The 24,970-nt window shown below is 44.6% G+C and overlaps 1 protein-coding gene and 1 long non-coding RNA gene across 4 annotated transcripts in view; one reads left to right on the forward strand and one right to left on the reverse strand.

The window, feature by feature from the left end:
• The window catches only part of LOC132013199 (uncharacterized), a 30,679-nt gene extending 17,006 nt beyond the window's left edge, over positions 1-13,673 (reverse strand). The window contains exons 1-2 of the long non-coding RNA XR_009402916.1: positions 13,568-13,673; positions 12,308-12,389 (exon numbers count right to left, since the gene is read on the reverse strand). This is a non-coding gene — a long non-coding RNA (uncharacterized LOC132013199). The remainder of the gene's footprint in view (positions 1-12,307; positions 12,390-13,567) is intronic.
• A 293-nt stretch (positions 13,674-13,966) lies between these two features.
• Positions 13,967-20,597, forward strand: MSANTD4 (Myb/SANT DNA binding domain containing 4 with coiled-coils). 3 transcript variants are annotated; one of them, XM_059418379.1, is made up of 3 exons: positions 13,967-14,052; positions 16,900-17,499; positions 18,406-20,597. In XM_059418379.1, the coding sequence occupies exons 2-3, from the start codon at positions 17,038-17,040 to the stop codon at positions 18,979-18,981; spliced, it is 1,038 nt and encodes a 345-aa protein (XP_059274362.1). In that variant the 5' UTR covers positions 13,967-14,052; positions 16,900-17,037; the 3' UTR covers positions 18,982-20,597. The 3 variants fall into 3 exon arrangements, with proteins under 3 accessions (XP_059274362.1, XP_059274345.1, XP_059274354.1); XM_059418362.1 differs by having other exon boundaries at positions 13,997-14,094; XM_059418371.1 differs by having other exon boundaries at positions 14,005-14,349.
• The last annotated feature ends 4,373 nt before the right edge of the window (positions 20,598-24,970 follow it).

Consider the following 24,970-nt stretch of genomic DNA (forward strand, 5'->3'; position numbering starts at 1 on the left):
TAAGGACATTGGTAATATGTCAGAACTAGAGTTCAGAACAACGATTCTCAAGGTGCTAGCTGGGCTCAAAAGAGGCATGGAAGATATTAGAGAAACCCTTTCTGGAGAAATAAAATCCTTTCTGGAGGAATAAAATCCTTTCTGGAGGAATAAAAGAACTAAAGTCTAACCAAGTTGAAATTTACAAAGCTGTCAATGAGGTGCAGTCAATAAATGGAGGCTCTTACTGCTAGGATAAATGAGGCAGAAGAGAGAATTAGTGATATAGAAGACAAAATGATGGAGAATAAAGAAGCTGAGAAAAAGAGAGATAAACAACTCCTGGACCACAAGGGGAGAATTCAAGAGATAAGTGATATCATAATACAAAACAATATTAGAATTGGGATTCCAGAAGGAGAAGAACAACAGAGAGGGGCAAAACATATATTGAAGCAAATTATAGTAGAGAATTTCCCTAATATGGCAAAGCGAACAAGCATCAAAATCCAGGAGGCATAGAGAACTGCCCTGAAAATCAATAAAAATAGGTCCACACCCCATCATCTAATAGTAAAACTTACAAGTCTTAGTGCCAAAGAGAAAATCCTTAAAGCAGCTCAGGAGAAGACGTCTGTAACATACAATGATAAAAATATTAGACTGGCAGCAGACTTTTCTACAGAGACCTGGCAGGTCTGAAAGAACTGGCATGATATATTCAGAGCACTAAATGAGAAAAATATGCAGCCAAAAATACTATATCCAGCTAGGCTAACATTGAAAATAGAAGAAGAGATACAAAGCTTCCAGGACAAACAAAAATTAAAAGAATTTGCAAACACCAAACCAGCCCTAGAGGAAATGTTGAAAGGGGTGCTCTAAGCAAAGAGAGAGCCTCAAAGTAGAAGATCAGGAAGGAACAGAGACAATATACAGTAACAGTCACCTTACAGGCATTACAATGGCACTAAATTCATATCTTTCAGTAGTTACCCTGAATGTAAATGGGTTAAATGCCCCAATCAAAAGACAAGGGGTATCAGAATGCATAAAAAGCTAAAACCCGGGCGCCTGGGTGGCTCAGTGGGTTAAGCCGCTGCCTTAGGCTCAGGTCATGATCTCAGGGTCCTGGGATCGAGTCACGCATGGGGCTCTCTGCTCAGCAGGGAACCTGCTTCCTCCTCTCTCTCTCTCTCTGCCTGCCTCTCTGACTGCTTGTGATTTCTCTCTGTCAAATAAATAAATAAAATCTTAAAAAAAAAAAGCTAAAACCCATCAATATACTATCTATAAGAAACTCATTTGAGATCCAAAGAAAACTCCAGATTTAAAGTAAGGGGGTGGAAAACAATTTACCATGCTAATGGGCATCAAAAGAAAGCTGGGGTGGCCATCCTTATATCAGATCAATTAAATTTTAAGCCAAAGACTATAATAAGAGATGAGGAAGGACACCATATCATACTCAAAGGGTCTGTCCAACAAGAAGATCTAACAATTTTAAATATCTACGCCCCTGACATGGAAGCAGCCAAATATATAAACCAATTAATAACAAAAATCAAAGAAACACATCAACAATAATACAACAGTAGTAGGAGACTTTAACACTCCCCTCACTGAAATGGACAGATTATCCAAGCAGAAGATCAACAAGGAAAAAAAGATTTTAAATGAAACACTGGACCAATGGACATCACAGATATATTCAGAACATTCCATCCTAAAGCAACAGAATATATACTCTTCTCTAGTGCACATGGAACATTCTCCAGAATAGATCACATCCTGGGTCATAAATCAAGTCTCAACTGGTACCAAAAGGTTGGGATCATTCTCTGCACATTTTGATACCACAATGCTCTGAAGCTAGAATTCAATCACATGAGGAAAGTTGAAAAGAACTCAAATACATGGAGGCTAAAGTGCAGCCCACTAAAGAACGAATGGGTCAAACAGGAAATTAAAGAAAAATTGAAAAAATTCATGGAAAACAATGAAAATGAAAACACAACTGTTCAAAATCTGTGGGACACAGCAAAGGCAGTCCTGAGAGGAAGTATAGAGCAATGCAAGCCTTTCTCAAGGAACAAGAAAGGTATCAAGTACACAACCTAACCCTGCACCTAAAGGAGCTGGAGAAAGAAAAGGAAAGAAAGCCTAAACCCAGAGGAGAAGAGAAACCATAAAGATCAGAGCAGAAATTAATGTAATAGAAGCCAAAAGAACAGTAGAACAGATCAACAAAACTAGGAGCTGGTTCTTTGAAAGAATTAATAAGATTGATAAACCCCTGGCCAAACTTATCAAAAAGAAAAGAGAAAAGACCCAAATAAATAAAATTATGAATGAAAGAGGAGAGATCCCAACCAACACCAAAAAAATACAAAGAATTATAAGAATATATTATGAGCAACTATATACCAGCAAATTTGACAATCTGGAAGAAATGGATGCATTCCTAGAGAAGTATAAACTACCAAAACTGAACCAGTAAGAAATGGAAAACCCAAACAAACCTGGAACCAGTAAGGAGACTGAAGCAGTCATCAAAAAACCTCCCAACAAACAAGAGCCCAGGGCCAGATGGCTTCCCAAGGGAATTCTACCAAACATTTAAAGAAGAACTAAAACCTATTCTCCTGAAACTATTCCAAAAAATAGAAATGGAGGAAAAATTTCCAAACTCATTTTATGAGGCCAGCATTATCTTGAACTCAAAACCAGAAAAAGACCCCATCAAAAAGGAGAATTATAGAACAATATCCTTGATGAACACAGATGTGAAAATGCTCACCAAAATACAAGCCAATAGGATCCAACAGTACATTAAAGGATTACTCACCACAACCAAGTGGGATTTATTCCTTGGCTGTAAGGTTGGTTCAACATCCACAAATCAATCAATGTTGTACAATAAATTAATAAAAGAAAGAACAAGAACCATATGATCCTCTCAATAGATGCTGAAAAAGCATCTGACAAAGTACAGCATCCTTTCTTGATCAAAACTCTTCACAATGGAGGCATAGAGAGTATATACCTCAATATCATCAAAGCTGTCTATGAAAAACCCAGAGCAAATATCATTCTCAATGGGGAAAAACTGAGAGCTTTTCCTCTAAGGTCAAGAACACGACAGGGATGTCTACTATCACCACTGCTATTCAACATAGTACTAGAAGTCCTAGTCTCGGCAATCAGACAACAAAAAGAAATAAAAGACATCTGAATCAGCGAAAAAGAAATCAAACTCTCACTCTTTGCAGATGATATGATACTTTATGTGGAAAACCCAAAAGATTCCACTCCAAATCTACTAGAACTCATACAGGAATTCAGTAAAGTGTCACAATATAAAATCAATGCACAGAAATCAGGTGCATTTCTATATACCAACAGCAAGACAGAAGAAAGAGAAATTAAGGAGTCAATCCCATTTACAATTGCACCCAAAGCCATAAGATACCTAGGAATAAACCTAACCAAAGAGGCAAAGAATCTGTACTTATAAAACTATAAAGTACTTAAGAAAGAAATTGAGGAAGACACAAAGAAATGGGAAAATGTTCCATCCTCATGGATTGGAAGAACAAATAGTGTGCAAATATCTATGCTACCAGAGCAATCTACATATTTAATGCAATCCCTATCAAAATACCATCCATTTTTTTCAAAGAAATGGAACAAACAATTCTAAAATTTATATGGAATCAGAAAAGACCTCAAACAGCCACAGGAATGTTGAAAAAGAAAGCCAAAGTTGGTGGCATCACAATTCCAGACTTCAAGGTTTATTACCAAGCTGTAATCATCAAGGTAGTATGGCACTGGCACAAAATGGACACAAAGATCAATGGAACAACACAGAGAGCCCAGAAAAGGACCCTCAACTCTATAGTCAACTACTCTTCAACAAAGCAGGAAAGAATGTCCAATGGTAAAAGACAGTCTCTTTGACAAATGGTGTTGGGATAATTGGACACCATATGCAGAAGAATGAAACTGAACCATTTCCTAATACCACATACAAAAATAGACTCAAAATGGATGAAAGACCTCAATGTGGACAGGACTCCATCAAAATCCTTGAGGAGAACATAGGCAGGAAACTCTTCGACCTTAGCCACACTGACTTCTTCCTAGGAACATCGCCAAAGGAAGGGAAGCAAGGGCAAAAATTAACTATTGGGACTTCATCAAGATCAAAAGCTTTTGCACAGCAAAGGAAACAGTCAACAAAACCAAAGACAACTGACAGAATGGGAGAAGATATTCGCAAATGACATATTAGAGAAAGGGCTAGTATCCAAAATCTATAATGAATTTATGAAACTCGACACCCAAAGAACAAATAATCCAATCAAGAAATGGGCAGAAGACATGAACAGACATTTCTGCAAAGAGGACACCCAGATGGCCAACAGACACATGAAAAAGTGCTCCACATCACTGGAAATCAGGGAAATACAAATCAAAACCACAATGAGACCACATCACACCAGTCAGAATGGCTAAAATTAACAAATCAGGAAACGACAGATGTTGGAGAGGATGCAGAGAAAGGGGAACCCTCCTTCACTGTTGGTGGGAATGCAAGCTGGTGCAGCTACTCTGGAAAACAGTATGGAGGTTTCTCAAAATGTTGAAAACAGAGCTACCCTATGACCCAGCAATTGCACTACCGGGTATTTACCCTAAAGTTATAAATGTAGTGATATGAAGGGGCACATGCACACAAATATTTATAGCAGCAATGTCCACAACAGCCAAACTACAGAAAGAACCAAGATGTCCAACCACAGATGAATGGATAAAGCAGGTGTGCACACGCATATGCACACACACACACACATACACACACAGTGGAATACTATGCAGCCATCAAAAGAAATGAAATCTTGCCATTTGCAACGATGTGGATGGAACTAAAAGGGCATTATGCTGAGTGAAATAAGTGAATCCAAGAAAGACAATTATCATATGATCTCCCTGATATGAGGAATTTGAGAGGCAGAGTGGAGGGTTTGGTGGGTAGGGAAGGAAAAAATGAAACAAGATGGGATTAGAAGGGAGAGAAACCATAAGAGACTCCTAATCTCACAAAACAAACTGAGGGTTGCTGAGAGGTGGGGGGAGGGTAGGGAGAGAATGGCTGGGTTATGGACATTGGGGAGGGTATGTGCTATGGTGAGTGCTGTAAAGTGTGTAAGCCTGACAATTCACAGACCTGTACCCCTGGGGCAAATAATACATTATATGTTAATAAAAATATTTAATTAAAAAAAGTATACCAGAAAAATCACACACACCTAAACAAAGGATATCATTTGATGGAAGCTCATTCACTCAATTAAGATTTATTATATCCTACTATGAGCCAGGCACTGTACTAGGAACAGCATTTTCAAACATGACAGTGACCATGGCTCATGTTCTCCCCACTCTGGTGGAAGTAATCAGGGGAAGAGGAACAGAAAGGCAGAAATCAAGGTCACTGGTCAGTTGTGGGATGGGGGGGGCCTGATAAGTTACTAGGAGAATGATTTGTCCAGGAGGGGATGGACGAAGGGGAAGAGGCTGCTAGAAAGTGCAGGAAGGTAATCAAGGGGCTGGCATCAACCACTGCCTGCTTTTCTGACCTCGCCTGCTTTCCCTGGCAGGGGCAGGCCCTCAAGGGCTGCCACTCAGAAGAAAAGTTCTCCATTTCGATGGGGGCAGAATTCACTATTTTCAGGAGCTCAGAAAAAATGGTTTGAAATAGCATGAAATGATAATACAGACATGCCTTAAACTCCACACTTCAATTTCCCTGACTGCAAATAAAAGGAACGCTCATTTGAACAGAAATGAGAATTTCTACTTCCCATATATAGCCTTTTTCTGGACTCTGTGGACTTCTTATTAAATAATAGAGAGTAAAGCAAATTGCTTTCATCTCTTGAAGGGCTTCTTTCTTTCTTAAATGACTTTGAACTTTTTCTCCCCTTTTTGAGCATTCATACTGACGAGTACATTTTAAAAACGGGACGCCTGGGTGGCTCAGTTGGTTAAGCGGCTGCCTTCAGCTCAGGTCATGATCCCAGCGTCCTGGGATCGAGTCCCACATCAGGCTCCTTGCTCAGCGGGGAGCCTGCTTCTCCCTCTGCCTCTGCCTACCATTCTGCCTGCCTGTGCTTGCTGTCTCCCCCCCTCTCTCTGATAAATAAATAAAACCTTTAAAAAAAAAATAAATAAATAAAAAATAAAAATAAAAACTGACCAGAAGGGAACAGTAAACATATTTGGGAAAGCAACTGATTGTTACTATGACAACCTGGAATGTGTCTGACATTTAGTCTTTCCATTATTCCCTGTTGCTATAGTAATGAAACCTTGTATTCTGACACCATTTCCAAATTCGATTAAAATAAAACCCCTCTCACCCTGCAAGGAGAAGGGAGGGCCTAACTATTAATGCCCAAGATGCATGAGAATGTTCTCTAGCACTGGGACACACATGATAGGAGGCACACTTTACTGCACTTTAATCAACCTGGAAAAAAAAACAAATGGAAACATAGGCAAAAACTCAGTACAACAAAAGAAAAGCAGGTTTTTCTTATTAAAAGTCAGCTTTTTGGGGCACCTGGCTGGTTCAGTCAGTGGAGTATGCAACCCTCGATCTCGGGGTTGTGAGTTCGAGCCCCATGTTGGGTGGAGAGATTACTTAAAAGAAAATCAACCTTTTAAACGCATATATACATCCCCCTAATTTATGAGATGTTGAAGTTTAACCTCAAATAGTAATGGATAAAGGAGAACTTTTGTTTCTTTTTAGGAGAAATACATAGTAGGATGATGGCAACTAAGGGTCCACCAAAATTAGTAAAGAAATTACTTGGGGTTTTCAGGGGCTTTTTGTGTTGAAGAAAATATGATAAAATCTGTTACTTGTCCACTCTGAAACTTATGACTAGCAACCAGATTATTACTAATTATTCAATCACGAGATGCAAGAGTAGAAACATGCTTCAGTATGCATTTTTGATTAATGAGAAAAAAGGGAGAGATTTAGAAGAAAAAGCAGGGGAGAGAGTGGTGAGAATGCCATGCAGAAGGAGGGGTACAAAAAGGAAGGTTAGTACCCCTCCTCCATTGTTGGTGGGAATGCAAGCTGGTGCAACCACTCTGGAAAACAGTGTGGAGGTTCCTCAAAAAACTGAAAATAGAGCTACCCTATGACCCAGCAATTGCACTACTAGGTATATACCCTAAAGATACAAACATGGTGCTCTGAAGGGGCTCGTGCACCCGAATGCTTACAGTAGCAATGTCCACAATAGCCAAACTATGGAAAGAACCTAGATGTCCATCAACAGATGAATGGATAAAGAAGATGCGATATATATATATGTGTATATTCACACACACACACACACACAAACACACACACACACACACACACACTGGACTACTATGCAGCCATCAAAAGAAATGAAATCTTGCCATTTGCAAAGACATGGATGGAACTAGAGGGTATTATGCTTAGCGAAATAAGTCAATTGGAGAAAGACAACTATCATATGACTTCCCTGATATGAGGAAGTGGAGATGCAACATGGGGCGTTTAGGGGGTTGAAAAAGAAAAAAATGAAAGAAGATGGGATTGGGAGGGAGACAAACCATAAAAGACCCAATCTCAAAAAACAGACTGAGAGTTGCTGCGGGGAGAGGGGTCAGGAGAGAGGGTGGTGGGGATATGGACTTTGGGGAGTGTATGTGCTATGGTGAGTGCTATGAAATGTGTAAACCTGGCGATTCAGAGACCTGTACCCCTGGGGATAAAAGTACATTGCATGTTTATTTAAAAATTTTTAAACTTAATTAAAAAATAAAATTAAAAAAAAAAAAAAGGAAGGTTAGTGATCCACAGTGGAGAGCTAAGAGTAGTTCAAGAACCAAAACCCGGAAAAGGTAGAGAATCTGGAAGGGGATGGCATGGAGCCTCTGAGAGGGCGGTCTGGACCTACAGCTCACGCTGCAGGAGTTGCTGGTACGTTATCAACAGCTCTGTAAGGGGCCACTGCTTTCTGCTTTTTTCAGCTCAGTGGTAACTTGGGAAAATCGTTTCTCGCCCAGAGAGGAAGTCTTCACAAGGGTTTGGGGAAACAAGGGGCTGGATCCGTGCAGGGGGTCTCAGTAACCCCACAGCCTTGCTGTGTGACCTGAAGATAACCTCCTAACTCCTAAGCCTCCATTTCCTCTCTCATAAAATGCTGATGTGTCCTCAACTCCATGCCTCAGTTTCCCTAATTGTAAGCCCCTTATAAAAGACGAGATGAGTGAAGTACTTACTACTGTCTGGTGCCTGGTCAGCATCGAGCAAGTGTAGCTATGGTATTTTCCAGCTAGGAATGAAGGGGATGGGAGGAATTGGGGAGAGACACAACACGGGTGAATTTTATCTTCTGTTTTTTTGTCTTTTGTCTTCCATATCATTACGTTTTTGAGAAATCAAATAGTTTGATATGCTCTCTGAAGTGGCAGAACAGGATTCTCTGAAGCTGACCATGGGAGAAGGGAGGGAAACCAGACCTGGGGGCCAGGCTCCTGCTGATGTGGTCTCAGGCCGACCACTACTTAGTGACCAGACAAGTCACAAACCACTCTTTCTTATAAGACAGACCCAAAAGGATGACATCGTGAGGACAGAAATAAAAGACAGAGATTATAAAGGAAGTAGGATTACAAAGTCTTCTGTATTTATCTTTTTATGAAGTTAGAAATCATTTTGAAAAATGGCAAATAACCTGGATCCCCTGTAACCACCTTGTTAACTATGGTTTAAATCTGTACTCTCATTTCTTGGCCTTGCAGACAGTGAACCGTGCTCAAGGGTATTAAGAAAGTGTGTGTTTGGGAATGGGAGACAAGCTAAAATTTGAGGTGCTCTCTGTTACTAGATCCTGTGAAATGCTCCCCCCACCCGCACCGCCCCGTGTCCCTTCAGCCTTTTTCCTTATTTCCAAAAAGTCTCACCAGCAATCACGGCTCCTGTCTTAAAAATTTAAATGAGTGGCGTCTGACTGGCTCAGTCAGGACAGCCTGTGACTCTTGATCTCAAGGTCATGAGTTCCAGCCCCACACTGGGGACAGAGAGCACTTAAAGAAAAACAATTAAATGAGCAGAGTCACCGAAGGCAAGTTGTCTGGGCCAACTCAGGATCCCACTTACATCTGTGTTAGTGTTAATGTGTTCTGACCACAGCCATTACTCCTCCTCACGGACAAATGATCGGAACAGGAAAAAAGTCAAGAACAAACTTTGCCTAGAGACAATACAGCTCTGGTATTCAGAAGGTTCTCCATGGAAAATGGCGAAAAAGTGAAGTAAAAGCAACAGACAGTGTAGTACAGAGCAGCTGTCAGTCAGCCCCTAACTACTGATGGATTTCCTGGCGAAGGCCACGGCTCCAGGGGATTCTACGACCATCATCCATGCCACAAGCCCAAATCAAAACGTGTTTGGGAACAAACAGTGAATGCAAGGTCTGTGCTGGGGATAAGAGATAAGGGACATGATCCCTGCCTTTGAGGAGCTTATAACACAGTCCAGTAATGTTTGGGAAAAGATGTTATTTGGTATGTATGGTGGAGAGGAGTCGTCTCTCTCTACTCCTCTATAATCTTTCTGAATGTCCTGGCAGGGAGCCGTAACACCTGCTGTGAGTGAGGGCCCAGCACGGGGTGTGAGTGTGGGGACCACCTGGGCTTAAATGCGAGTTCCCTTGTGCAGCCTGGGAGACACACTTCCCAGCATTCAGCCTCAGGTCCCTCCCCTACAAACTGGAAGGAATAGAAAGGTTCTTGTAATAGTGAAATAGACTCATGCAGAGGAAGCCCTTAGGGCAATGGCTGGCATGGAATAGTATTCAATAATTATTTTCAAAATGAGATGAAGAAAGAGAACTGGCCAGTGACTGATGAGCTCCCGGCTCCAAAACTCAGTACAATTCTTATAGAAGGAACTCAAGAATGTGCATCCACATAAAACAACCAAGAGGTTACAAAAAGTCATAGTAATTTCTCAAACTGAGAAAACAATGTGATTAATCTTTATTATTAAAATGACATTTCTGCAGTTTTTCTGTTGATATATAATGCAAAAAAGGGTCAGATCAATTTCACTACACATTCAGTATATATTTGGAATGGGGCAATTTAAAATATAGGCTATTTTGCACGAATAAAACTCATTCTGCAGGGGACTCAAAGAGACAGATGGTCAAACCACAAAACCGTTAAAACTGTTTTCAACAAGAGGCCTCTCTGACTGCCAAACGGGAGAGAAAAACCAAAAGTGTATATACACCAAGAGTGAATTTTTAAAACGGACTCCAAATAGAAAGTGACCAGGGCACACATTCCAAATCACAAGAATAGATTTGGAATCAATCTGTTTCTCCCATGGGCAACTCCCTGTACAGGTGATTTTCTGGAAGACTATTATGAATGACTTTTCTAATAAGCACTGGCCCACACTATTTCATAGGCTACTCCAGTAGGAACCAAACCTCCCACCATAAACAAAATGGCGACCCAGCCTCAGCCAATGCTGGCCAGAACACCAGGACCCAACTACTTCTCAAGATCTGGTACCAGAATGATCTTCAAAATTAAAATCTGCTCTCTCTACCTCTTGCTGTTATAAGTACCATTTTTTAAAAGCCTGTGTTCTAACATTTCCTATTTTTTCCAGTTATAAGAGAAAAACCAAAGGAGAGGAACCACAACACTTTCTTTAAGAACCACACTGGCTTTCCATTCAATGTAAAAGTTTCTAGAAACATGAAATTTGTGCCGGAAGACATTCAATATCATTTTATACCCCCTTATAATTTAACTGAGGGATGACAAAAATTGCAGGTAAGTTGGTGGAACATCACAGAGGACAAAATACAGTAAGTTTTGCTTTGTCAATGTTCAGTTCAAGTCAACAAATACACTTCTGTCAGCCCAACAGGTGCTAGGTGCTAGCGCTCAGTGGGAGACAGGGCGGGCAGGACGGTGAACATCTAAACAGAGTATGTATTAAGCACAGAACTCTTAAGAGAAAGGCCAAGTTGATCTGTTCTCAGGTTGTCAGGAAAAAGAAGGTTTTGCGGAATAAGAGTACCACATGGGCCAGGAAGAAGCAGGCCATGTGCAGGCAAACCTAGAGGGCAGAGACAGCGTGATGAGGTGACTGTTCATATATAATGTTAAGTTCTATCATGGGAACGGGGTGACTTGTTTCTTAACTAAACTGCATTTGGAGGAAAGACAGCACTTGTGACTTTCTTCTTTCTCTTTGATTAAATAATAGGTAGTGAAATAGAAATATTTTAGCTAACGATTACATTCTCATTCTGAGACTTTTAATAAGCTGTGGCCACGCACAACCTAGAACAGCCTGTCTAACAGAAATATAATGCAAACCACATGTATAAGATTAAATTTCCTATTAGCCTCAATTTAAAAAGTACAAAAACAAATCACAGGCAAAATTCATTTTAAGAATATATTTTCCTTAACCCAATTATGCAAAATTTTATCATTTAACTTGTAATCAGTATGAAAATCATCAATGAGGCATTGTACATTTTTAAACTAAATCTCTGAAATCCTGTGTTTATTTTACTCTTACAGTACCTCTCAGTTCGGATGCTAATTTATCAGAAATCCTGTCTGTACGTATGCACGTATATATGTATTTAAGTAAGCAAGTAAGCAAGTGCTATACCCAGTGTAGTATTGAACGCTTGACCCCAGGATCAAGAGGCACAGGTTCTACCACCTTAAGCCAGCCAGGCATCCCTATTCCATCTGTAATTAAATTTTTAAAAAAATTACAGTTCAAAAAGTAGATTCACATAACTCAAGTTTTCCAAACATTTCCAGTGACTGAATTGAATTGTTTTTAAGCTAAAATTAATTAAAATTAAATAGAACTAAACTTCAGTTATTCAGTTCTACTAGCCACATTTCTGGCTAGCAGCTACAACAGTTGGACAGCTCAGTTCTAGAATAAGTGTGTAAGAACGCTGGGGTTTTACCTCTACTCTGAAATCAGTAAAAACAAAAATCAAATCAGTTAACAGACTATCAGGTTCATAACAGGGTCCTAGTATTAGGCATAAAAAGATTACCCTCCATGACCCCTTGTTGGTCCACATGCACTCCTGCAAGTCATAGCTGAGAAAAAACAGTGAGGCTACCTGGAAAAGGCCTTGCAAAGAGATGGAGATTTGATTGCAGGAACCTTCGAGAGTTCCTCTGAAAGCAGAAGGGTCTTAATACTTACTGCCACGGTCTAGGTGTTATCCATGTTCATGAAGCCCATGAACAGACTCAAGAAGCGAACAGACTCAAGAAGCGGACAGACTCTGAAAGGGAACAGAGAGAAAGCGGTCATCATTGGGATGGATAGTTTTCTCACCTTCTCACCGCACTCACCCGGGAAACACCCACCCAAACAAAAGTCAAAATTCTAAAAATCTAAGTTCTTGTAATTTTCAGGAAAACATGTTTATGTCCTACTTAGGCAAAAGTGTAGGCACGCTTCTTACACAGACTCGCCAGTGAAACTCGGCAAGATTAAACGGATCAGCCCATCTCCAGGAGTGTATCTCACCGGGGCTTCGCTTTTATGGGCGCGACCTTCCGGGAATCCCGACAACAGGCACCGCTCCCCCGGAATGTTCCATTATTGACCCACCAGAGCCTTCTGCGTGCCTCGCACACTCCAGGCACCGCGTAGGCCGAGACACGACCACAGTGCACTAGGAAGACCCACCACAGGGCCCAGGGGACAGGAGCTGTCCGAGGCGAGGGGCGCGCCGGGGCAGGGCTGCAGCAGGACGGAACAGGTACAGAGCGGGGACGCACGTGCAGCCTTGGGCAACACCCGGCGGCACGCGTTCTCAGGAGCCCCAGAGCTGGAGATGGGACTGAGCATCGGCCTGCCGGGCCGCCCACACCCGAGACCGCTTGGAAGGAGGCCGGCGAGCGGAGACAAAGGAGGGCTTCCTTCTGACAGAACTGCCAGCCCAGGCCTCCCCAGCAGGGAAGAGGCAGCGAGAGGCCTTTCCCGGCGGAGGCCCCGCGGTGAGCACACGGCGTCCCAGGGCCACTCTCCAGGCTGGGGACTGAGAGCCGAGACGTGGGGGAAGGCGAGAGGGAGAAGCGGGGCATGTGGCTCGGAGACGAAGCCCAAGTGAAGCCAGAGGGAAACGCAGCCCAGCTCCTGGGAGACGGTCTGCACTTCCTGTCAGGAGTGTGGCTGCGCCCAGGGACGCCCAGATGTCTGCCCCGGCGACAGCGGGAAGGAGGGACCACAGACACAGCCCTCAGGGACGCTAGAGCCGGGGCGGGCAGCCAGCACTGGGCCGCCAGGGAGGAAGGCGAGGAGCGCGGGAAACCAGCAAGAGCTGGTCAACGGGCCCAGGGACTCTGGAGGCAAGTGTGAGGACCGGCTGAGGTGTGAGGAAACCACGGGCATTTCGCTGAGGCCAAACTAAGCCCCACTTGCTGGAGCAGAAGGTGAAAGAAACCCTGAAAGTACCTGGGGCAACGCCAAGGTTTTCCTCTCCAACCCCCTCTTCGCCCTTTTAATAGGTGAGGGTCAAGGACAGGGGTAGAGTTTGGAGGCGGGATGGCCAGGGACCCAATCAGGCGGAAAAGCGCCGCAGGCTGATCGCCAGGAGCCAATCGGTTTCTAGAGCCCACTTGAGTGACAGAGCCTCACGCCAACGCCTGAGCGCAGAGCGGGAGGCCGCGAATCGCAAGGGGGCGGAATTCCAGGGCACTAACCCGGAACCGGTTGGGGACTCGATTCCCATTGTGAGGCCAGACCTGGGGCGGGCCCTCAGCCAAAATGGCAATACCATCCGGACCAATGGGTGAGCCGTCTAGAACGAGTGGCAGCTGCGCCAGCCAGTGGGTGGCGGCAAGGGGGCGGGCGAAGTTGTTGGGCGGGGCATCAATGAAGCATCTTTTTTTCCTAGCCCCTTCAGAGGCGATCGGGCGGAGGTGCCGCCGGGGTCGCAGGTGAGAGAGTCTGTCCCGGAGGAGGCGGCAGCTCCGCGGACGGTGGGTGCCCTCGCAGCGGGGAAGGTCCCGGCGGGGCTCAGCGGCAGGTGGCGGTCCCCATGGGGCCGGCCTTGGCCCCGCATCTGCGTCGCAGCGGGACCACGACGCTCCTAGAAGTAGCGGCCCGCCCGGGGCCGGTGGGAGGGCTGTGGCCGCTGAACCCAGGCTGCGGGACTTTCCCGCGCACCGAGTCGGGACTCTTCTTTAGTAAACAGAAAGAAGACTTGCCTTCCAGGTCGCCACCTCTCCCAGCAGGTGCGGCCGCCGCGCTGTGGCAGAGGCGGGCGGGCGCCACCTCCCCCGGGGTGGCCTCCAGGGAGCTCCGAGGCCCCGGGTCTTCCCGGCGGCCCTGCCGGGGCGGTCCCGCAGAAGGCGGTGGGGCCGGGGGACAGGTGTCCTCTCATTCTGGTAACAGGTGGCCCCCAAGTAAACTTCACTTACCTACCGCAAGTTTCCGAGAAGAGCGCATCCTGGTCGGCAGGGACGGGAATTTCCTAGAAGGAGATGTGGGCGCGGGGAGGAGGGGGCTGGGGAAAGTTTGGATATTCTGTGATGCTTTCCTTTTCTGACCTGCCTACCGAATTTACAAATATTATTTTGGGGGGGAGAGGGGGACCCAGAATTGACGGCGCCTGATTTCCCTCGGACCTCTTCATTCTGCCCTATCACACAGTATTTAGGAACTTCATTCTCAAGTGTTAGTCCGCGAAAAAACAACGGCCCCAGTTATTTTAGGCCTTCGGTGGATTACCTCAGTCAACTACTTATACCCATGTCCGACCTGGAAAGGCTGTGTTAGGGCATGCCAGATCTATGGGTTTTTAGAGGTTGCAGTTGCCGAATTCCCTTCGGTAAAGACAGGGAACACAACCGATATAAACGGGGTAGTATTTGACATCTAAAATGGCATCTTTTCCCGCTCTGTGACGTGTTCTATCCCCAGCACTGGGAACAGGGACTATGCGCGTGGCACATAGGAGGAACCCAATCAATATTTGAGTAAGTTACTAGGTGGTGGATGACAGAACCCCAAGCTGTTATATAAGCATCAAAATACAAAGGAAAGGACAGGGGGGAAAAAGATCTTGGAAACATAGCTTAGCTTCTCTCCGTGCAAAAATCGCGACCAAATTTCAACTCAGGGTGCACTGATTTGGGTACTTTCTTACAGTAATCAGAAGATGTCAGAGGTTTTCACATAATTACGTCAAAACTGTCTGGAAATCTAAGATAGGTGTACACAGGAATAATGTTGGGCTAAGCCATATCCATCCTCTAACATAATATTTACTGCACGTATGCCCCTGTGTCGCTGTGTGTAGTTTATTCATCTCATCTCCTGGTAAATATTTTTATTTTTATCATGCTTTTACCTTAAAAATACGGTGGCACTTTTTAATTGGTTCAAGAAACTATTGAAATGCTCTGAAACATTATCTTTTGGAAACAAAAAGCCATGAATACATTGTATTTAATATGATACAGAATTTGATATTATTTTAGCTCTCTGTTCTATTTTTAAGGACATCTAACTTGCTGATTCCATACTGAAAATATGTCTTTGATAACCTACGTACTCATCATTGGTCCATACAGACTATAGTAGCAACAAAGCCTTTTTACTTAGAATTTTCTCCTTACAATGTTTTTTTATAAATATCACAGACTTTTTAAAAAAGATTTTAGTTATTTATTTGATAGAAATCACAAGTAGACAGAGAGGCAGGCAGAGAGAGAGGAGGAAGCAGGCTCCCTGCTGAGCAGAGAGCCCTATGCGGGACTCCCAGGACCCTGTGATCATGACCTGAGCCGAAGGCAGAGGCTTAACCCACTGAGCCACCCAGGCGCCCCTCTCCTTACAATGTTTTATGACTTGTTAGGTTCTCACATTTTTTGGCATAATCAAGGGTGGGGAATTTATCTAAAGGCTTCACTTAGTTTCACAAACTGATTCTTGCCCATACTGTCTGGGGCTGCCTTTTCCTTTTAAACATTTCCTTTTAAACATTTTAAACAATGCTTTGCCCATTGAAGTTTGTTTTGTTAGCTTACCTTCCTTGTGTTACTTTCTTTCATTTTCTGCCTTTTCCCAACCCCAATCACCTTGTTTTAAGTTGTATTTGTACCTCCTGTTTGTTAGGCATATTGTTACATATTGAGGATACCTCCCTTGGAACAAGTAGGCTATCCTCTCCCAGATCCCACTAGTGCTGAAACAGATGGTAGAGGAAGGCAAAAGCCAAGTTTGCACTTCAGTAGTTCTCTGAAGTGAGCTGCGACATAGGTACTAAGAAGTACATTTGGGCTGGTGTGACAATGTATAAGTCACTTTGCTTCTGTCCTTTTTTATAAGTATATGTAGGAAATATATATTTTAATATAAATTACATAAGGAATGGTAGGCCAGAGTACTAATTAAATGTGATCCTTTACCAGTGTTTTAGAATGTTCACTCAGCAACTTGGGATCTAATGTGAAGGCAGGGCGTTCATTTCTGGCAGGTGCCCACCTCCCCAGCCGAGGCACCCATGTGCAACAGAGGCCCGGAACAGGGGAGGAGGGTGACGATGGGTAACGGGAAGCCGGCCGGTGGGGTGGGAAGAGAGAATGGCTTGGGAGTGGAGAAGCAGGGGTGGCCAAGGGTGACAAGTGGGGGTCAGGCGCCAGGGCAGGAGCCCAGGTGAGGGAACCGCGGGGAGGTGGTCGGGTCAGAGCCAGAGCAGAGCTGTGTGCTTGTCTTCGGCCAGGGGTATGGCTCCCTGCGTGAACGCTGCAGGCTGATGGCTTTGACCTCTTTCTCCTCAGGAACATCCCGCCCGCCTGTGCTCCTAGATGAGCGGAAGACTCTGATGTGAACAAAGGGCCAGCCGGGGGTGCCCTTGGTTCTTGTGCTTTGTCGCATTTCCCGGCTTTTCACATCTTCTTTGCACTTACGTTGGGAAAATGAAGCAGTTGAAAAGGAAAAGGAAAAGCAATTTTAGTGTCCAAGAAACTCAGACCCTTTTGAAAGAAATCACGAAACGGAAAGAAGTCATTTTTTCCAAGCAGCTCAACACGACCATTAACGTGATGAAGCGGATGGCGTGGGAGGAGATCGCGCAGTGCGTGAACGCGGTCGGGGAGGGCGAGCAGAGGACGGGGACCGAGGTGAAGCGGCGGTACCTGGACTGGCGGGCCCTTATGAAGAGGAAGAGGATGAAGGCGAACATTAAGCTGGTCGGCTCGGGGTTTCCCCTCCCCACATCCGACCTGGATGACTCTCTCACCGAAGAGATCGATGAAAAGATTGGATTCCGCAATGATACGAATTTCGATTGGCAGAACGTGGCGGATTTCCGGGACGCCGGTGGATCCTTAACTGAGGTCAAAGTGGAAGAGGAAGAAAGAGATCCCCAGAGTCCCGAAGTAAGTAGTAGCTCGGGAGTCCGCGTTCTCTTTTCGCTCCTTTAGTTCTGATGTTGGAGTTCAGGGTAGTTTAGGAACAGTAAAGGTCCCAGTTGTCAAGCTCACTTAAAAGTAGTTCCTAAGAAAGTCATTCCATTTTTTCTTCCTCCATAACATTAATCTGTCTTTGAACCTAAATATGTTTCTCTTAATGATGCATATAGGTGGGGCGCCTCGGTGGCTCAGTGGGTTAAAGCCTCTGCCTTCGGCTCAGGTCATGATCTCAGGGTCCTGGGATCGAGTCCAGCATCGGGCTCTCTGCTCAGTGGGGAGCCTGCTTCCTCCTCTCCCTCTGCCTGCCTCTCTGCCTACTTGTGATCTCTCTGTCAAATAATTAAATAAAATCTTAAAAAAAAAATTTTTTTTAAATGATGCATACAGGTGACCCTTGAGCGACATGGGGGCTGGGGCGGGGGGCGGGGGGTGGGGCGCACTGGCTTCGCAAGTGGAAAAGCCGTTAAGTTTTCGCTGCCCCTCAAACTTAACTCCCAGTAGCCTGCTGTGGACCCACAGCCTTAACAGTAACACAAACCCTTGATGACCTCCTGTTTTTTCCTACATTTATCACGTGTGGTATTCTTAATGTAAGCTACAGAAAAGAAAATCATAAGAGAAAATACATTTCCAGTGCTGTACTGTATTTAGCAAAAAAAAAAAAAGGGGGGGGGGGGAACAGGTGGACCCGCCCAGCTCAAGGTGTTCAAGGGTCAGCTGTATTAGTCACATCAGGTAATTTATTATAAATATTTTTCAAGATTCAAAAGAAATGACTTTCTCAAAACAATACAGAAACTCTGAAGGACGCGTTTAGACACATGAACAAAGATGAAATCGAAATAAAAACTGAAAGTTGCTTTTTCCTTTTAGTTTGAGATTGAGGAGGAGGAAGAAATGTTGTCGTCCGTCATACCGGATTCCAGGAGGGAAAACGAACTCCCCGACTTCCCCCACATCGACGAGTTTTTTACCCTGAACTCCACGCCGTCCAGGTCGGCCTACGACGAGCCCCACCTGCTGGTGAACATCGAGAAACAGAAGCTGGAGCTCGAGAAGCGGCGCCTGGACATTGAGGCGGAGCGGCTGCAGGTGGAGAAGGAGCGGCTGCAGGTGGAGAAGGAGCGGCTGCGGCACCTGGACCTGGAGCACGAGCGGCTGCAGCTGGAGAAGGAGCGGCTGCAGGTCGAGCGCGAGAAGCTGAGGCTGCAGATCGTGGGCGCGGAGAAAGCGGCCCCGGAGAACGAACTCGGCCAGGGGGAAAAGGCCGTGCTTCAGCCGCAGGACATAGAAGCAGAGAAGCTAAAACTGGAGAGAGAACGCTTGCAGCTGGAGAAAGATCGGCTGCAGTTTTTGAAATTCGAGTCGGAGAAGCTGCAGATTGAAAAGGAACGCTTGCAAGTGGAGAAGGAGAGACTCCGAATTCAGAAGGAGGGACACTTGCCCTGATGGATCTCGGTTCCAAGGTGCGCGGACGTGTGGAAACCATAGATTTTTCTCTGTATCCAGTAATATAAAAATGGTTGCAAGATTAGCTCTGGTTTTTCTCCTGTTTAATGTCTGTGTTTGGGATAGGAAAAAGACAATTAAGTGTGGGTTCCTGTATACTGAAGTCGTGTGTTCCATAGCAGCGGCAGGCCCTAGCATAGACAGTATAGCAGAAACCCTTGTGCTCTACTCCTTGAATGAGTAAAATAACATAGCATCTTGTATCATCTGTACACTCAGAGTTGACAAGTTACCATCCACGTACAATTCTAGCTCGGTTCCCAGAAGGGGGTGATTCTGCCCCCCGGAAGACCTGTGACAACAGCTAGAGATATTTTTGGTTGTCCGCTACTGGCATGGAGCGAGTAGAGCCCACCTGGCCTACCTGTGTCCTGCCGTGCACAGGGCTCCCGCCTCCAGATGGTCCCGCACAAAACAGCAGTACTGCTGAGGGGCAGAAACCCTTTCCTAGCCTGATTCCCCCTCGAGAGCTTTGGTTGTAGTTTCAGAATATTAAAAACCTCAGATATTTAAATGGGTAGTTACTTAAATGGCCAAAACCTTTAACTATGTAACATTCGTGTGTAGTATATTGAACGTAGGGAGTGACGAAGATGTTTAGGTATTTTATCCCCGTGTCTATATCTCTAACCTGAGACTCCGAGCATAGTGCAGGGAATATCAGTTTACCCAAGGTGGGTCACTTTGAAAAGCAGTTCATTCCTCTAGCTGTTGATGCTTTCAAAGCTGCACGTGCTGCATAAGGTTTAGTTCCCTTTTTTCTTTGAATTCATAATCTTAAGTTTCAGTAGAAAAATGCTCATTTCAACCATGTACTTAAATCTTAATGTAAATGAAGGTGGAAGCTAGTAAAAATGGTACCGATATAGAAATGGTACCAGTAGTCCATGAGCTTTAAATCAATGAATGGTTACTTTTTAAATAAGTCCTAGTAGCTATGTGGGCTTGGGGGTGGGGGAGGGGGAGTATGTCCTCTGTGTCAGTTGGTGATGATGACGATGATGGTAGTAGCTGTGTGTAAATGGTTTAGGGATGCACTTGCCACGCACTGTCTGACCTACTCTGTACTATGGAGTATTATTCTTGGGTCTGAGACTCAGAAAAGGAACACTGAAAGTCTGTGGTATATATTGTCTCCACCCCCTCCCTGAGGAACAGAGTTTTGTATCTTCAGTCCCTGGGGTATGTGTTCTGAGACCAAGGGCTTGCTTTTAAACTGGTGGCTTGCCTTCAGTCCCCCTGCAGGTGCTGTTTCCACAGTCCAGGTGGTCTCCCTGTGCACTAACCTTGAGACTCTCTATGTGAGATCATTTTGTATTCTCTGATTTCCAGGGCTGACAGTGTAGCTTTAATCCATCTCTTCTGTTGGCAGATATGACCTGGATTCTGCATTTGTTCCTTGTTAATTTAAGAATGTCTTGATACCATGTGTGAGATTGGACTAGGGACCTCTAAGGAGAAAATATACTTCTGCTTCATTACTTTGACTTTGAAATAGTGTTATTTTTTTATAACCAAAATAAATGCTTCTGCCGTAGAAATGAAATCTGCCTATACTAACTATCTGAAAGTTTACCGTTTACAGTGATATCAGCGTTCTGAGGACTGAGGTTTTTTAAGCCTGTAAGAGAGCCTCATCTGTGAGTGCTCACATCTGGGGCAGGCACTGTGCTCGGGGCTCTTCCTACATGATTTTATTCGCTCTCCAGAACAACTCTTGATCTAAGTCATATTATCCCTACTTTTACAAGAAAGGAAAAATTGCCTCATCAATTCGGTTACATTCTTGAAAAAGGAAATGCCAATATTGACCGTAAGGCCTCCCAGCAGGAGTGAAAGTCTGCGGTGCAGTCATAAGCAGGGCTTTCGAGGGCAGCTCTGCCGCAGACCATGTGTGAGAAGTCCTTTCACACGCCCCACGGTGGCATCTCCTCATCTGTACAGTGGGCACCGCGACACCTGCCCCACCTGTGTTTGTAGTTTGCTTTAAAACCCTATCTAACCTCTAACCTGCTACTTAAATGCAAGGTGCTGTCAGCATTTGGACTGAAGGTCAGTAGGCTGCAATTCCCTAGAAGCAAACATGAAGACTGTTTTGGGTGGCCAATCTTTAAGTTCCTGGAGGAGATTTTTTTTTTTCAAGCAGCCGCTTCCTGTCTTCCAGAGCCTTGGTTGAAGAGCCTTGGCTTTCCTTAACCTTCCCCCAGGATTGGATTGGTCCCTCCACTAGAAAACCTGGCTGGCACACTTGGGCAGGCACACTTGGAATGCATCCCAGGGGTTTCGCAGCTCCTCTTTCATCACCACACGGGTGCTCCGTGGCTCCCGTTGCTCTGCATTTTAAAGGAAACGAGACTGAACTCCTGTGGGTGGCTTGGGTCTCGGCTGGGTTCCTCCGGTCTACAGGTTGGCCGGGGGTTCACGGAAACTCAGTCTGTGGTCAGCCTGCTCCTGAGGATACCCTTCAGTCAAGATGCTGAGTTAGAAGAAGGAAGGGCCCGTCCATCTGCAGGGACAGAGCATGCTCTCAGGCTTTTTCTTGGAAACTGAACACTCGGTCTTTGTAACTGGAGAGAATTCTTGCTTCGCTTCTCTCACCTTCTGCCTCATTTGTCCATTTTATCCGGCTTTGCTACTCCCCTCTTTTCATGCCTCCACCTCTTCATGCTTCGTCACTTCTATCCTGAGTAGAAAAACAGATCCTAGTGCTCTGAGAATACTTCATTTCGAATGAATAGCTACCTTTTCCTGCCTTTCTGGCCTTCACAATTTTTTTTTTTTTAATTATGTCACTTGTAATTTGTCCAGGCTTTCCAGTCTCTCTTCTCGGACCACAAGTTGTACCTCCTAAAGCTCCCAGAATACTAACCGCCTGTTTGCTTTTTCAATCTCTAACTTTCTTTCTGACCTGTGTGCTCCTTTATACACATATACTCCAGGAGGTTTAGAGGCTTCATTAAAATCCAGAGGAGGAAGGTGGAATATATCTCTTTGGGGTGCGTATCAGAAAGGGTTTAGCATATGTACACCGAAGAGACAACCAGAGAAGACCTATCTTCGGGGGGGTTGGGGGGGAAGGTGGCTAAATGCTAAATTGGCTGCCGAAGTCTCCAGAGATTAATTTACCCCCATCCAGAGAGGGATCGTGACCAGCGAGACATGAGAAAAGATGATGATTACACAATTTGAATTTTGATAAAAGAAGTTCTAATAACTTTCTTAATGAATTTCATTAGGAAATACCTTCATTACTATTATTATTATTATTATTATTATTACCATTTTTCTGATGTGACCCATTCACCTTTAAAAAAATGAGTAAGTTGGAATATAAAGTCCATCTGCAGCCTCCAACCTCCCAGGTCGTCCTTAGCGCAGTGGCATTGACCGTCAATTCCAGAAGCTTCCTGCCTCTTCCTTTCTAATCCTCCCTGCACGACACTTCCTGAATAGATTTCCCCAAGAACTGCTTTCGTTACATCCTGAGAATCAACGGAACACGAGATCATGAAAGACAAGAGTTCTGGAAAAGACCACAGGTCCCGTCTCAGTGCTCTTCTATCAGCGGGGGCGTGGCGGGCCCTCAGTGTGTCTAAGTCGCTGCCTCCTTATTAGTCAGCTTAAAACTACAAATCAGCTCAAAGATACTAGAAACTCGTCTTCCCTCTCACGAGTCCCCCTTCCCTCTGAATCAAATGAAATGTCCTCAAACGTTCTTTGCCCTGTTTAAGATGTTCTCCTACCTACATCACTAAAATACATTTGTCAAGCTGCTCTCCAAACACTTCACACATTTCCCTTCCCTTTGCCTTTGATCATGTAGCTTTCACCCTCGACCTTTTCATTTTCTATCCCAGAGTGACCATCAACAGAGCAAAGCTTTTTCAGATCCAGGGACTTTGTCATTTCCATCACTCAATACCATAATTTTAAAATACTGAAATTAATTTCACTGAATAAAATTAGAATATTTTATCATATAAAAAATGGTATCTCTATGTCTTTCAAAGTCTCCCTGAAGATCTTTCGAGTTAAAATGTTAAAATGCCAGTCCACCCAGCTTATGGCTCATTGCCAGCTGTCTGAGAAGTGCTCCCTAACCGCAGGGCAGGCCCTGGCAGCCAAGCGTGTGTTCAGGGACTCTGTTCATTGGGTCGCACAGTACACAATGCACTGGGGGCAGACCAGGCTTAGCCTTGCAGCCTCTCAGCTAATGGGACCATCCAGAGGATTTTCTTTCCTATTAAAGATGACCTGGGTCCCGCCCCAGAGCTCATGAGCCTTTGATGGTTCTGCGAATAAACAGGATGATAAAGATTTCCGTTCTGACATACTCGCCCTGTAGAGGCCTTTAAAAATCCCCCACTTCATCCCAAGGGTGCTGCTAAAATGGAACATTTGACGTGGGCCAAGATGTGAGAGAGGGTACTTTAGTGAAAGGACTGTGTAAGGTAACCAAACTGGAACTGGTGATACCTGTCTACTCCACTTGTTAAACAATTGTGTATAACTTCCTGTCTGCCCAGCTAAGCTAGTCTCTACTGAGAGGAAGAGGACTCTGGACTCTCTTACTATTGTGACCAAAGTACTCGTACCAGGAATGTGAAAAATTTTAACTAATGGACATTTTTTTGGATGCCCAGCATCTATGTCCCCTTCCTGGGTTTACTGATCCCCCCCACCCCACCGCCCAGGAATCATTGTTATCTCTCATCTTCAGAGTCCAAGAAGGGATGTCAATTTGTTAATTTGATGTCACACTGTAGGAGTAGATATGATGGGCTCAAGGCCATCCACATATCCACTCTCCTGTGACAATGGTTGGTTCAAATTCAAGCACATAACCCATTCAAAACCAGTGTATTTGTTGGACCTTCTGTGAAAGACAAGTTTCCATGCTTTCTATTGACATCTAAGCTCTCCATAAAGATGAGCTGTCTGGGCAGGTATAAAGCTGTTTTGGCTACATGGAAGGGGGCAGTTGGGAAGTCTCTGCATAGAGCCTGTCAGGGAAGACTGAATAGGGAGGATGAATTTGAGTCCTTGAGGATGTCATCTGAACTGCTGGATCAAACCTCACCTAATACTGGACATGAATCTGAATTTTCAGCCTTACAAATCAATGACTTTCTCCCTGTTTTGCCTTTTCTTGGATTTGGTGATTTGTCCCTTTGTCACCACAAGGTCAATTACATGAATCATATCTTCTAATTTTCCATTTTCTTCATGCTCTGGCCTTTGTCATCTGGGGAGAGACTCTCCCTCCCCTGACTAGCCAGTTCTCAGGGGCTGTGCAGTCTTGGGCTGGAACAGGCCTTTCACATGCAAACCAACCAATGCCCAGACCCCCAGGACTTGCTTTATCAAACTCACACAGACCAAGCCAGTATTGTTGCCTACCTGCAATCAACCCGGTGTCAGGAGTCAGGCACCTAGAGACAGGCCCAGCGTGTAGGTCCCGCTGCCATATTCAGACTGGCCACTCCAGAAGTGTTGACCTGCCCTGCTTCATCTCTCTGGCAGAAACTCCTACAGAAGCTGGGCCTTGGCTTTTTAATCCCTCTTACTTCTGCCTCCATATGGAACCTGCTGCTTTCCCGGTGGTCCTTCATGGTGCAGTGTGGAAACATCATTACTAAAAGCCTTTCATTGGTCTCAGTCAAGCCTTGATAAATTAAATCCTGGTTTAAATTTTAGAACACCCCCCCCTACCATCACCTGGGTGGGGTGATTAAGTTGTTTGAGTTGGAGTTTCTATGACTTAAAACTAAAGAGTATAGACTTACGTAGCCAGATCAAGAAAAAAGTAGGTGACCCCACAGTTCTTTTCATCTGATAACTGTGTATGTCCTTCTCGCTCTCTCTCTCTCTCTTTTTTTTAAAGATTTTATGCATTTATTTGGCAGACAGATCACAAGCAGGCAGACAG

Source organism: Mustela nigripes, chromosome 1 (assembly GCF_022355385.1).
Source record: "Mustela nigripes isolate SB6536 chromosome 1, MUSNIG.SB6536, whole genome shotgun sequence".
Taxonomy (NCBI): domain Eukaryota; kingdom Metazoa; phylum Chordata; class Mammalia; order Carnivora; family Mustelidae; genus Mustela; species Mustela nigripes.